This window comes from Coregonus clupeaformis, chromosome 14 (assembly GCF_020615455.1).
Source record: "Coregonus clupeaformis isolate EN_2021a chromosome 14, ASM2061545v1, whole genome shotgun sequence".
In the NCBI taxonomy this organism is placed as follows: Eukaryota; Metazoa; Chordata; class Actinopteri; order Salmoniformes; family Salmonidae; genus Coregonus; species Coregonus clupeaformis.
In genome coordinates, this window is record NC_059205.1 from 44,787,042 (window position 1) to 44,802,485 (window position 15,444).

At 44.1% G+C, this 15,444-nt stretch overlaps 1 protein-coding gene across 1 annotated transcript in view; it reads left to right on the top strand.

Moving 5' to 3' along the window:
• LOC121580853 (chloride channel protein 2) overlaps window positions 1-15,444 on the top strand; it is a 144,293-nt gene that overhangs the window by 87,303 nt on the left and 41,546 nt on the right. The window contains exons 3-11 of the mRNA XM_041895950.2: window positions 6,579-6,710; window positions 7,018-7,146; window positions 7,539-7,672; window positions 8,009-8,089; window positions 8,631-8,654; window positions 8,970-9,048; window positions 9,161-9,286; window positions 9,746-9,830; window positions 9,954-10,055. Of these exons, the coding sequence (XP_041751884.1) occupies window positions 6,579-6,710; window positions 7,018-7,146; window positions 7,539-7,672; window positions 8,009-8,089; window positions 8,631-8,654; window positions 8,970-9,048; window positions 9,161-9,286; window positions 9,746-9,830; window positions 9,954-10,055 (892 nt within the window). The remainder of the gene's footprint in view (window positions 1-6,578; window positions 6,711-7,017; window positions 7,147-7,538; window positions 7,673-8,008; window positions 8,090-8,630; window positions 8,655-8,969; window positions 9,049-9,160; window positions 9,287-9,745; window positions 9,831-9,953; window positions 10,056-15,444) is intronic.

Consider the following 15,444-nt stretch of genomic DNA (forward strand, 5'->3'; position numbering starts at 1 on the left):
GTGTACAGTATGCCTGTGTGTGTGACCATCTGCGTGCGTGCTTGTGTGTGTGTATGTGCGTGTGCATTCCCATGCGCAGGTGTGGGCGAGGTGCCATTCAGCAGGTGGGTCATCTGGCCTTGTCATGCTGGCACGAACACAGTTGTGCTCCACTACTGCCCCCTGGGGGGACCTCAATGTCCCTGTGTAACCTTTCCTCTCAACCCCATCACTGTCTGTCTGTCAGCTGCTCTCTCCGTCTCTACGCCTGTCTGTCTCTCTTGCTCCACTCCACTGTCAACTGCAGTTCTGACTGTCTTGATTTATTGTTTCTCTCTCTCTTCTCTATCTATTTCCTTTCCCACCTCTCCCTCTATCTTCCTATCTGACTTGTCCATCTCTCTCTCCCTCCCTACATCAATATTTCTCTCTCTATCTCTCTCCAAGGTAAGAAATGTTTGAATTTCAAATCAGGAGTATGTCTATCTAAGGACAAAATAACATGTACACTACCGGTCAAATGTTTTAGAACACCTACTCATTCAAGGGTTTTTCTTTATTTTTACTATTTCCTACATTGTAGAATAATAGTGAAGACATCAAAACTATGAAATAACACATATGGAATCATGCAGTAACCAAAAAAGTGTTAAACAAATCAAAATACACTGCTAAAAAAAATAAAGGGAACACTAAAATAACACATCCTAGATCTGAATGAATGAAATAATCTTATTAAATACATTTTTCTTTACATAGTTGAATGTGCTGACAACAAAATCACACAAAAATTATCAATGGAAATCAAATTTATCAACCCATGGAGGTCTGGATTTGGAGTCACACTCAAAATTAAAGTGGAAAACCACACTACAGGCTGATCCAACTTTGATGTAATGTCCTTAAAACAAGTCAAAATGAGGCTCAGTAGTGTGTGTGGCCTCCACTTGCCTGTATGACCTCCCTACAATGTCTGGTCATGCTCCTGATGAGGTGGCGGATGGTCTCCTGAGGGATCTCCTCCCAGACCTGGACTAAAGCATCCGCCAACTCCTGGACAGTCTGTGGTGCAACTTGGCGTTGGTGGATGGAGCGAGACATGATGTCCCAGATGTGCTCAATTGGATTCAGGTCTGGGGAACGGGCGGGCCAGTCCATAGCATCAATGCCTTCCTCTTGCAGGAACTGCTGACACACTCCAGCCACATGAGGTCTAGCATTGTCTTGCATTAGGAGGAACCCAGGGCCAACCGCACCAGCATATGGTCTCACAAGGGGTCTGAGGATCTCATCTCGGTACCTAATGGCAGTCAGGCTACCTCTGGCGAGCACATGGTGGGCTGTGCGGCCCCCCAAAGAAATGCCACCCCACACCATGACTGACCCACCGCCAAACCGGTCATGCTGGAGGATGTTGCAGGCAGCAGAACGTTCTCCACGGCGTCTCCAGACTCTGTCACGTCTGTCACATGTGCTCAGTGTGAACCTGCTTTAATCTGTGAAGAGCACAGGGCGCCAGTGGCGAATTTGCCAATCTTGGTGTTCTCTGGCAAATGCCAAACGTCCTGCACGGTGTTGGGCTGTAAGCACAACCCCCACCTGTGGACGTTGAGCCCTCATACCACCCTCATGGAGTCTGTTTCTGACCGTTTGAGCAGACACATGCACATTTGTGGCCTGCTGGAGGTCATTTTGCAGGGCTCTGGCAGTGCTCCTCCTGCTCCTCCTTGCACAAAGGAGGAGGTAGCGGTCCTGCTGCTGGGTTGTTGCCCTCCTACGGCCTCCTCCACGTCTCCTGATGTACTGGCCTGTCTCCTGGTAGCGCCTCCATGCTCTGGACACTACGCTGACAGACACAGCAAACCTTCTTGCCACAGCTCGCATTGATGTGCCATCCTGGATGAGCTGCACTACCTGAGCCACTTGTGTGGGTTGTAGACTCTGTCTCATGCTACCACTAGAGTGAAAGCACCGCCAGCATTCAAAAGTGACCAAAACATCAGCCAGGAAGCATAGGAACTGAGAAGTGGTCTGTGGTCACCACCTGCAGAACCACTCCTTTATTGGGGGTGTCTTGCTAATTGCCTATAATTTCCACCTGTTGTCTATTCCATTTGCACAACAGCATGTGAAATTTATTGTCAATCAGTGTTGCTTCCTAAGTGGACAGTTTGATTTCACAGAAGTGTGATTGACTTGGAGTTACATTGTGTTGTTTAAGTGTTCCCTTAATTTTTTTGAGCAGTGTATATTTTCAAATAGCCACCCTTTGCCTTTGTGACAGCTTTGCACACTCTTGGCATTCTCTCAACCAGCGTCACCTGGAATGCTTTTCCAATAGTCTTGAAGGAGTTCCCACATATTCTGAGCACTTGTTGGCTGCTTTTCCTTCACTCTGGGATGGCGTATCACTGCAGAATGCTGTGGTAGCCATGCTGGTTAAGTGTGCCTTGAATTCTAAATAAATAATAGACAGTGTCACCAGCAAAGCACCCCCACACCATAACACCTCCTCCTTCATGCTTTACGATGGGAAATACACATGCGGAAATCATCCTTTCAACCACACCACATCTCACAAAGACACGGCGGTTGGAAACAAAAATCTCAAATTTGGACTCCAGACCAAGTCCAATGTCCATTGCTCGTGTTTCTTGGCCCAAGCAGGTCTCTTCTTATTATTGGTGTCCTTTAGAAGTGGTTTCTTTGCAGCAATTCGACCATGAAGGTTTGATTCACGCAGTCTCCTCTGAACAGTTGATGTTGAGATGTGTCTGTTACTAGAACTCTGTGAAGCATTTATTTGGGCTTCAATTTCTGAGACTGGTAACTCTAATGAACCTATCCTGTGCAGCAGAGTTAACTCTGGGTCTTCCATTCCTGTGGCGGTCCTCATGAGAGCCAGTTTCATCACAGCACATGATTGTTTTTGCGACTGCACTTGAAGAAACTTGACTGACCTTCATGTCTTAAAGTAATGATGGACTGTCGTTTCTATTTGCTTATTTGAGCTGTTCTTGCCATAATATGGACTTGGTCTTATACCAAATAGGGCTTTCTTCTGTATACCCCCCTACCTTGTCACAACACAACTGATTGACTCAAACGCATTCAGAAGGAAAGAAATTCCACAAATTAACTTTTAAGAAGGCAAACCTGTTAATTGAAATTCATTCCAGGTGACGACCTCATGAAGCTGGTTGAGAGAATGCCAAGAGTGTGCAAAGCTGTCATCAAGGCAAACGGTGGCTATTTGAAGAATCTAAAATATATTTTGATTTGTTTAACACTTTTTTGATCTTCACTATTATTCTACAATTTAGAAAATAGTACAAATAAAGAAAAACCCTTGAATGAGTAGGTGTTCTAAAACTTTTGACCGGTAGTGTATATCCCTGTGGCAGTGAAGGGACATTGGTTGAATACAGAAAATGTACAGCAACTGTGTCAGTAGAAGCAATTGCTTTTTGTTTAGTAATTATTATTATAATTTTTATTTTTTGGGGGTGGAGGGTAGATCAGCTTTAATATTGCAGATAGAGTGTAGGTTCTAAAAATTGAATTGTTTTGCATCATTTCTAACCCCCCTTATTTATTTAATAAAAAAATGTATCTATACTTTTCCCCCCTATCCTACCACCCCTACCCTAATTGGAGTAAACTAATGGACAACAATACAGTTCCTTGCAAAAGTATTCTTCCCCCTTGGCGTTTTTCCTATTTTGTTGCATTACAACCTGTAATTTAAATTGATTTTTATTTGGATTTCATGTAATGGACATACACAAAACAGTCCAAATTGGTGAAGTTCCACCTGTGTGCAATCTAAGTGTCACATGATCTGTCACATAATTTCAGTATATATACACCTGTTCTGAAAGGCCCCAGAGTCTGCAACACCACTAAGCAAGGGGCACCACCAAGCAAGCGGCACCATGAAGACTAAGGAGCTTTCCAAACAAGTCAGGGACAAAGTTGTGGAGAAGTACAGATCAGGGTTGGGTTATAAAAAATTATCAGAAACTTTGAACATCCCACAGAGCACCATTTAAATCCATTGTAAAAAAAAATTGAAAGAATATGGCACCACAACAAACCTGCCAAGAGAGGGCCGCCCACCAAAACTCACAGCCCAGGCAAGGAGGGCATTAATCAGAGAGGCAAAAAAGAGACCAAAGATAACCCTGAAGGAGCTGCAAAGCTCCACAGCGGAGATTGGAGTATCTGTCCATAGGACCACTTTAAGCCGTACACTCCACAGAGCTGGGCTTTACGGAAGAGTGGCCAGAAAAAAGCCATTGCTTAAAGAAAAAAATAAGCAAACACGTTTGGTGTTTGCCAAAAGGAATGTGGGAGACTCCCCAAGCATATGGAACAAGGTACTCTGGTCAGATGAGACTAAAATTGAGCTTTTTGGCCATCAAGAAAAACGCTATGTCTGGCGCAAACCCAACACCTCTCATCACCCCGAGAACACCATCCCCACAGTGAAGCATGGTGGTGGCAGCATCATGCTGTGGGGATGTTTTTCATCGGCAGGGACTGGGAAACTGGTCAGAATTGAAGGAATGATGGCTGGCGCTAAATACAGGGAATTCTTGAGGGAAACCTGTTTCAGTCTTCCAGAGATTTGAGACTGGGACAGAGGTTCACCTTCCAGCAGGATGATGACCCTAAGCATACTGCTAAAGCAACACTCGAGTGGTTTAAGGGGAAACATTTAAATGTCTTGGAATGGCCTAGTCAAGGCCCAGACTTCAATCCAATTGAGAATCTGTGGTATGACTTAAAGGTTGCTGTACACCAGCGGAACCCATCCAACTTGAAGGAGCTGGAGCAGTTTTGCCTTGAAGAATGGGCAAAAATCCCAGTGGCTAGATCTGCCAAGCTCATAGAGACATACCCCAAGAGACTTGCAGCTGTAATTGCTGCAAAAGGTGGCTCTACAAAGTATTAACTTTGGGGGGTTATGCACGCTCAAGTTTTTTGTCTTATGTCTTGTTTGTTTCACAATAACAAATATTTTGCATCTTCAAAATGGTAGGCATGTTGTGTAAATCAAATGATACAAACCCCCCCAAAAATCCATTTTAATTCCAGGTTGTAAGGCAACAAAATAGGAAAAATGCCAAGGGGGGTAAATACCTTCGCAAGCCACTAAGTCCCCAATCAATACTTTAAATGGCATGAATGGCACGAGAACATCAAGATTAAATGTATTTCAAATTTTGTTCCAGCAATACGGTGCATTAAAACTAAAAGCAGATTTACCTAGCTCGTTGGAGACCCTAGGAACCTCGAGTTAACCAATCCTGTGACCGGGTTAGGCAACTCAGGTGTCTATACTTCAACACAAAGTTGGATAATATGGACGTTTACGAAGTAGGGTCTTGTAAACAATAAGGGAATAATGTAGAGCTCTATGGGTCTTTAGCGATGTCTAGCCAACCTTTTGATACAGAATGCAGTGATGAGTATCAAAACTGTCACATGTAACAAAACGAAGGGCACTATGGTAGATGGCATCCCAAGGTTTAAGAGTAGTAGCAGCTGCACTTTGATAAATATCACCATATTCAAGAACAGATAAACAGGTTGACTGAATAATCTGCTTCCTACTGCTTAGAGAATGGCACAATCTGTTTCTGTAGTGCACTACTTTTGACCAGGGCCCGTTGTGCACTATATAGGGAATAGGGTGCCATTTGGGACATAGCCTTTGAGAGGCTATTGGCTGATACTGTATGTCTGTGTAGTAAGACAAAGACAGACATATAGAGCACCCAAGAGAAACATGAAAGAAACAATGTTAGGTCAGCTAAAAGAGGCTTAATTGGACCCAATTTATTCTCATTTTTCTGTGAACTGGCAAAGTCTGGAATTCCACCGGTTCAGTATCTAGAGCATTCATATACTGTGTCCCTCAAGACACTCAAAGTGTTCTCCTCAATGTTTGATTGTGTCCTAAGGGACATCCAGTTCCTCCTATTTCCATCCACCTTTCCTCCCTCTCTCAATACATCCCTATTATCTCTCCATCACTCGCTTCCTGTGTCTCTCTTTCCACCGATCTCTAAGTCCACTCATTCCCTTATTCATTCATTCAGCTCAACAAGTTGTAATGCATTTCTGTCCGTCTCTCCATCCCACTGGCTTTTCACACAGTGTTCCTTCTGTCTCCATTTCTCATCACTCCATATCTGTCTTTTTTTTACGTGCTCTCTCTCTCTCTCTCTCTCTGTCTTGTTACACTGACTATTTCTCTCTTATTTTATGCTGTTGTCTTTTTAATCTTCCTCTCTCCTCTCTCCCACCCCCTCTCCTCTCTTTCTCTCTCCTCTCTCCCACCCCCTCTCATCTCTTTCTCTCTCCTCTCTCCCACCCCCTCTCCTCTCTTTCTCTCTCCTCTCTCTCCCACCCCCTCTCCTCTCTTTCTCTCTCCACTCTCTCCAACCCCCTCTCCTCTCTTTCTCTCTCCACTCTCTCCAACCCCCTCTCCTATCTTTCTCTCTCCACTCTCTCCCACCCCCTCTCCTCTCTTTCTCTCTCCTCTCTCCCACCCCCTCTCCTCTCTCCCTCTCCTCTCTTTATCTCTCCAGTGTGTAAGTCTCGCTGTCAGAAGTTCCTGATCTCTCGTGTGGGTGAGGACTGGATCTTTCTCATCCTCCTGGGTCTGGTCATGGCCCTGGTCAGCTGGGTGATGGACTACGCTATAGCCTTCTGTCAACAAGGTGAGAGGGAGGAAGGGAAGGAGAGTGAGGGAGAGATATTCCTGGGTCTACTCATGACCCTGGTAATGGTGGTCAGCTGGGTAATGGACTACACCATAGGGGAGGGAGGGAGGGAGGGATATTCCTAGCTCCACTAGTGTAAAAAGTTCTGGAATGTGCCCTTTAATAGGTTTTGTGTGTGTGTGTGTGTGTGTGTGTGTGTGTGTGTGTGTGTGTGTGTGTGTGTGTGTGTGTGTGTGTGTGTGTGTGTGTGTGTGTGTGTGTGTGTGTGTGTGTGTGTGTGTGTGTGTGTGTGTCTGCACTGTAGCTCAGAAGTGGATGTACGGGGGACTGGACAGTAACATGCTCCTGCAGTACCTGGCCTGGGTCACCTACCCTGTGGTGCTCATCACTTTCTCAGCAGGGTTCACACAGATACTTGCCCCGCAGGCTGTGGGTAAGATACTCACACACACACGCGCACACACACTTTCATTCAATTTAATCTTACACCTACATTTATTCCTAATCATGCACACTCTCACTCTCATATATTTAAATAGCTCATTTGCATACAGAATAAAACACTGTGCATGATTATTTAAAGGTCACAGATGTATGGAGTGGACTCAGTCCACATGGGTAGTTGACAGAAGTTTTACAACTTCAGGACATCCTTGACTATATCCTTGAAACCACTAGTACTGACTGCCTTGAATTCATACATAATCTTGAAGTTGACCAATGAATATACATTTTACCACACTCTACGTCCTCCCCCTCCTCCTCTCCCACCTCCCTCCCTCTCCTCTCCTCCACCCCCCTCTCTCATCTCCTCCTCTTCCTCAGGTTCGGGTATCCCAGAGATGAAGACCATTCTTAGAGGCGTGGTACTGAAGGAGTATCTCACCTTTAAAACCTTTGTGGCCAAGGTTATCGGGCTGACCTGTGCTCTGGGCAGTGGCATGCCCCTGGGAAAGGAGGTGGGAAACCCCTAGTGGACTGTTAAGGAATAAAAGTGAAATGTTTGAAATTCCTGGGCTCTTATTTAGTGCTGATCTAGGAGCAGTTTTGCCTTTACATCATCATGAATACGGTTATATGGACAGGGGGGACCTGATTCTAGATCAGCACTCCTACTCTGAGACTCTTTATGAATACGGGTCTGAAATTGGTTTAGTTCTGCCTTCTTTCCCTCCTTTATTACTAACTCTGCATTTCCATATTCTTTCTCTCCCTCATCCTCTGACCCCTACCACTACATATCTCTCTCTCTCTCCCCTCCAATCTCTCTCTCTCTCCTCCGATCTCTCGCTCAGGGCCCGTTTGTTCATGTGGCCAGTCTGTGTGCAGCTCTCCTGAGTAAATTCATGGCTGCCTTGTTTGGTGGGATTTACATGGTGAGAGACAGCACCACACACCACACACACACACACACTTACTCCCACTCAATTTGGTTTTAGTATCTGTGTGATATCTGTCTGAACAGCCTGCCACCCCTCCAGGACACACTCTCACCCCCACTCACCTGAGCCCGACCCTGGGCTCCAGCACACAGTACGACTCCTGTCTATGGCTCTCAGTCTGCCAAGAGATTACTCTCTCTGCCATACACCACCCAAGAACTGGAGGAGGAGGAGGAGGAGGTGGAGGCGGGAGAGGATGAGGATGAGGAGGAAAAGGGAGATGGAGGAAGAAAATGTCAAGTCAGCAAGCATCAAATCAGACTGTCTACTTTAGAACAATTCCATATTGATCAGGGTTGAGGTTCATCCTATTTGAACCCATTCACTATAGGAGATTGAATGCATCTTCTGTCCAAAAACAAAGCAATGATGCGATAAAGAGAATATCTCCCAGCAGATTTTCGTCTCTGCTTTTCTTCATTTGAACTCTTAGGTACTCACTCAGATTTCTGTCTTTTCCCACTTACTGCTTAAGGAAGAGCCCTTTGAGGGAAACAAGGTACGAGTGCACATGTGTCTAAGTATGTGCACGTCTCAGAGTGTCCACTTGTTTCATGTTTGTTGGGTCGTCATGTGAGCGCCATTCCATTTCAATCAAGGATTTATGTTCTGTTCTATGTGAATGCTATCATGACACATAAGACAAACAGTACATGACATCTCCCTTTACTTCATGTTATTCAGTTCATCTAAATTCCAACATTCCTATCTGTGATTCCATTATGTATTTGTATGTGTGTGTACTATGTGTGCTTGCACATATGTGTTTGTGTGTTGGTCTGTGTGTGTGGGTGTGTGTATGTTCCTATTACAGAATGAGTTGAGGAACACAGAGATGCTATCAGCAGCGTGTGCAGTAGGGGTGGGATGCTGCTTCGCTGCCCCTATTGGAGGTACGTAACCATGGGAAGTCCATGTACATTACAATACATGAGGGGGAGAAATACAGTAAGTGAGGAATGGTGTTACTGCAACAGTGATTGTGCGTGTGTGTGTGTGTTGCAGGTGTGCTCTTCAGCATTGAGGTAACGTCAACATTCTTTGCGGTGAGGAACTACTGGAGGGGCTTTTTTGCTGCCACCTTCAGCGCCTTCATCTTCAGAGTACTGGCTGTGTGGAACCAGGACGAAGGTGAGGAGGTGTGTGTGTGCCGGGGGGGGGGACGTTGGTAACCAGTTTATAATAGCAATAAGGCACCTCAGGGGTTTGTGATATATGGCCAATATACCACGGCTAAGCGCTGTATCCAGACACTCCACGTTGCGTCGTGCATAAGAACAGCCCTTTGCCATGGTATATTGGCCATATACCACACCCCCTGGTGCCTTATTGCTCAAATGCACCATGAGCATCTCTTTGTACTATTTTCATTTAAACAATCTAACAGTAACACACGTCTTGACTCCTGCAGAACACAGGTCAGAGAGGACACCCTCTCACCCTCCCAACCTCCTTCCCATCTGAGCTTGGCTAGTGGATATCTGTGGGTCTGTGTCACTGAGCCAATAGTTAGTCAGAGCTGACTGATGTTATTCTCTCTCTCTCTTCTCTCTGTGTCTGTCTCTGTCTTTCTCTCTCTCTCTCTCTCAGAGACCATCACGGCTCTCTTTAAGACACGTTTCCGTCTGGACTTCCCCTTTGACCTCCAGGAGTTGCCAGCCTTCGCCATCCTGGGGTACGTGTGTGTGTTTCCTGTGTCCTGTGTGTTCTACACACCCTGCTCAAACTCCTCAGTATGGTCCCTGTAAATGGCTGTTAACCTAGAACTGTGTGTGACTCTGTCCCCTGTCCTCCTCAGGATTGCGTGTGGGTTTGGTGGGGCCCTGTTTGTCTTCCTGAACAGACTGATAGTAGAGTGTATGAGGAAACAGAAGACAATCAACAAGTTCCTGCTTAGGAAGTGAGTCTCTGAATATTATACTATTGAACTGTTATACACTGCTCAAAAAAATAAAGGGAACACTAAAATAACACATCCTAGATCTGAATGAATGAAATAATCTTATTAAATACTTTTTTCTTTACATAGTTGAATGTGCTGACAACAAAATCACACAAAAATTATCAATGGAAATCAAATGTATCAACCCATGGAGGTCTGGATTTGGAGTCACCCTCAAAATTAAAGTGGAAAACCACACTACAGGCTCCCAGCAGATAAGTGGACAGTTTGATTTCACAGAAGTGTGATTGACTTGGAGTTACATTGTGTTGTGTAAGTGTTCCCTTTATTTTTTTGAGCAGTGTATATTGTACACACACATATGGAGGACCAAATCTGCTGTAATTCGAAATAAATAAATGCACATATAAATAGATAAATAAACAAATGCAACGAATAGATCAATCATAATTTTAATAATTATTCCCACTTTCTTTCATTTTATTCATTTATATTATTTCTTAATATATTTATCTCTGTATGTCTTCCTCCAATATGATAATGAGGAGGTGTCAAGCAAACGTATGTGGGTGGTATCTAACACACCATTGGTGGATCAATGCCAATGCGCGTTTCTCGATTGCACTTCCCTGGGCTGCGTTCAGTATAACGGATTAGCACCCCCCAAACAATAATGTGTAGCGCATATAGCTATGTATCAATATGATATATCACTGTTTTTTTGGTGGATGTTGGAGATAAAATCGATTATATGCTGCTGTGACACACGTGCACCATAAAAACACACAAAAAGAACAGTCCTTCCTTGACGTAGAAGCAGGTAAACAGTTTTGGAACACTGAGCCATTGACTGCACCATGTGGCTGTGTTATGAGTGGGTTGCTTTTGACAACAAGGCACCGGACTTTAGCCAAATAGTTTTGAACCTAGAAGAAGACCAAGAGATGGGAGTAGGCAAGAAGGGGTTGACCGGGATTGCCCAGAAAATCACTCACTGTAAACTAACGTTACTGCGTGAGTATCAAGCTAGCTAGTATGGCTACAAATGATGAAGTCGAGTTGGCTAGCTAGCTGCGTTTTACAGCCAGACTCACACTTAGCTAGCTAATGAACTAAACTGGAATTATTATAAATCATTATTATCTAGCTAGCTACGGTACCTAAAGATCTGTCGGATGTAAAGCAAGCAAAAAAACTGCTGACTAGGCAGTAACTAGCTAGTCTTTCAAATACAGCTTCCAATTATATAGTTAATTGTTATTTTCTACAAACCTAGCTACAGTGAACTGATGGTGGGAGTAAACTAACGTTAGCTAGTTTGGCCCCAGCAGTTTCAAGATAGCTGGCCAGTTAATGGCATTTTTTTAAATCAACTTTATCAATCGGATGAATAGCTAACAAAGATATTCGTTCACGTATGTGTCCCTTGTAACAGCTAGTTGACCCGAGTTTTCGATGCATGCCTCCACACGGAAAGCAGGAAATCTGGAGATTCGTCGTTTTCAGCAGCGGCCAGCACTGCCAAAACAACCCATGTGAAGGTAGCCCCAATAACGTTTAGCCACAATAGAGGAATTTGCGGTTCGCTTCAAAATAAAAGCCCTGCATTGAAATTGACGCAAACGGATACAAATAGTGGAATCATGCCGTATTTGGACTAGTTAATGCATACAAGTTTCGAATATGTTCGGGATAAACCTCAACGTTCTGTACATTACCTTGGAAATAATGGACGACGCAATAAATCAATAATAAAGCATACATTTACCCGTACAAATATATATATTTAGTTTATTTTCATTTTAAAGCAAATTCATACTTTCTCATCTTTTGGTTGATAGAGACGCGACCCAGTCGTTCGTTCGATATTAATGTTCCGTTGCCATGCTCAGTGGCAAGGTTCTTATCCCTTGCTTGCTAGCTAGCCAACTTGGCCAGGTCTCCCTTGAAAAAGAGACTCTGGGTCTCAATGGGCTTTTCCTGGTTAAATAAAGGTTAAATAACAAATATTTTTAAAAAGCTAACGTTACAGCTGCACAGTCACGACCTCTGTAGCCAGAATAACAGCAAAATGTATTGCGCTGCATTTGTTTAAGCTGTTTATCCTGCTTATATCACAGTTGCCAAAGAAAAGAATGCTAAGCACACATTTACCAGTAAAATAAAAATCGTAATATATATGTATAAGCAAATTCAGACTTTCAACTTTTGGTTGCTAGAGACGCAACCCAGTCGTTCCTTAGATATTTATGGACGCTACCCAGTCGTTTGTTCTTTATGTTCCATTGCCATGCTCACTGGCAACGTTCTTATCCCTTGCTAGCTAGCCAGCAAGCTACGGCTAACACAGTCACAACCTCTGCAGCCAGAATAACAGCAAAGCAGCTGTTTGGATACATCCATAGAAATGAGCTGATAATGCCCGATTTTGTCTGGCATAGCTTGAAAAGTTTGCATTCTCGTCAGGACACTCGACACTGTTCATTATGAGGAGATTGCACTCTCCCGAGTGGCGCAGTGGTCTAAGGCGCTGCATCGCAGTGCTAGCTGTGCCACTAGAGATCCTGGTTCGAATCCAGGCTCTGTCGTAGCCGGCCGCGACCGGGAGACCCATGGGGCGGCGCACAATTGGACCAGCGTCGTCCAGGGTAGGGGAGGGAATGGCCGGCAGGGATGTAGCTCAGTTGGTAGAGCATGGCGTTTGCAATGCCAGGGTTGTGGGTTTGATTTGATTTGACAGCAGAGCGCCACTTGCGTCATGACTGCAACATAGGGACCAGAGGAATGTACAGTGAGGGGAAAAAAGTATTTGATCCCCTGCTGATTTTGTACGTTTGCCCACTGACAAAGACATGATCAGTCTAATTTTAATGGTAGGTTTATTTGAACAGTGAGAGACAGAATAACAACAACAAAAATCCAGAAAAACGCATGTCAAAAATGTTATAAATTGATTTCCATTTTAATGAGGGAAATAAGTATTTGACCCTTCTGCAAAACATTACTTAGTACTTGTTGGCAAAACCGTTGTTGGCAATCACAGAGGTCAGACGTTTCTTGTAGTTGGCCACCAGGTTTGCACACATCTCAGGAGGGATTTTGTCCCACTCCTCTTTGCAGATCTTCTCCAAGTCATTAAGGTTTCGAGGCTGACGTTTGGCAACTCGAACCTTCAGCTCCCTCCACAGATTTTCTATGGGATTAAGGTCCGGAGACTGGCTAGGCCACTCCAGGACCTTAATGTGCTTCTTCTTGAACCACTCCTTTGTTGCCTTGGCCGTGTGTTTTGGGTCATTGTCATGCTGGAATACCCATCCACGACCCATTTTCAATGCCCTGGCTGAGGGAAGGAGGTTCTTACCCAAGATTTGATGGTACATGGCCCCGTCCATTGTCCCTTTGATGCAGTGAAGTTGTCCTGTCCCCTTAGCAGAAAAACACCCCCAAAGCATAATGTTTCCACCTCCATGTTTGACGGTGGGGATGGTGTTCTTGGGGTCATAGGCAGCATTCCTCCTCCTCCAAACACAGCGAGTTGAGTTGATGCCAAAGAGCTCGATTTTGGTCTCATCTGACCACAACACTTTCACCCAGTTCTCCTCTGAATCATTCAGATGTTCATTGGCAAACTTCAGACGGGCCTGTATATGTGCTTTCTTGAGCAGGGGGACCTTGCGGGCGCTGCAGGATTTCAGTCCTTCACGGCGTAGTGTGTTACCAATTGTTTTCTTGGTGACTATGGTCCCAGCTGCCTTGAGATCATTGACAAGATCCTCCCGTGTAGTTCTGGGCTGATTCCTCACCGTTCTCATGATCATTGCAACTCCACGAGGTGAGATCTTGCATGGAGCCCCAGGCCGAGGGAGATTGTCAGTTCTTTTGTGTTTCTTCCATTTGCGAATAATCGCACCAACTGTTGTCACCTTCTCACCAAGCTGCTTGGCGATGGTCTTGTAGGTCTACAATCTTGTCCCTGACATCGTTGGAGAGCTCTTTGGTCTTGGCCATGGTGGAGAGTTTGGAATCTGATTGATTGATTGCTGCTGTGGACAGGTGTCTTTTATACAGGTAACAAACTGAGATTAGGAGCACTCCCTTTAAGAGTGTGCTCCTAATCTCAGCTCGTTACCTGTATAAAAGACACCTGGGAGCCAGAAATCTTTCTGATTGAGAGGGGGTCAAATACTTATTTCCCTCATTAAAATGCAAATCAATTTATAAAATTTTTGACATGCGTTTTTCTGGATTTTGTTGTTGTTATTCTGTCTCTCACTGTTCAAATAAACAAAAAATTATAGACTGATCATTTCTTTGTCAGTGGGCAAATGTACAAAATCAGCAGGGGATCAAATACTTTTTTCCCTCACTGTATGTTTGTCACTCACCACGTTGGGTCATCAGATGCTCCAAAAAAATAAGTCCCTGCAAAAACAAAACAATGCCAGCTTGCTGCTAGGTTTTTCCTCGTTGGAGCTGCGTTTACAATGTATCCCATTTCAGTTTGTGTGGTTGTTGGTTTAACTTTCTGTAACTTTGTATCAAGTACGGTCTGCATGTTTAGGTGCATATTGCGTCATGTAGCTCAGTTGGTAGAGCATGGCGCTTGGAACGCCAGGGTTGTGGGTTCGTTTCCCACGGGGGGCCAGTATGAAAATTTATGCACTCACTAACTGTAAAGTCGCTCTGGATAAGAGTGTCTGCTAAATGACTAAAATGTAAAATGTAATGATTGCAAGGTGTCCCGATATCTTTTCCAACTGTCCCGTTATCTGGTTTTAATGTCTATTCTAGAATGCCCTTCTAGCCAATCAGAAACGAGTATTCAACAATGTAATGGTATAATTAAGCAATAGGCAAAAGATCAGAGGAAGTGTGGTATATGGCCAATATACCACGGCTAAGGGCTGTTCTTAGGCATGAAGAAATGAACTAACGTTCTCTCAAGTCCTGTTTTTGGTCCATTTAACAGGTTTGTTGCAAGGTATCGTCTCTATAATTTCGCTAGAGGCCTGAGTTCTTTCATACATGAACAGCAGTGTATTATAGAGAAGAGAAACACTGTAGAACAGAATGGGAGAGCCAAGTTGTAAAAAGTGGACACCATTCCTTTAAGAGCAGACGTGTCAGTAGGCAGGGAGGATCTTAGTCAAACTGGAAACCAAACTGGAAACCTGCATGTTATGAACAGGAACAATCCTTTAGACTTATTCACAAAGCTACATCTACTCTCCAGTCACTCTTTACCTTTTTTCTAACCATAAGAAGAGAAAGAACAAGTCAACACACGCTGAGGTGAGTAGAAAGTAAGAAGAGAGAATAATGTGATAATTGTTTGATTTGATGTGACATGATAAAACAGTATATAAAACAGTGTATTATTATATTG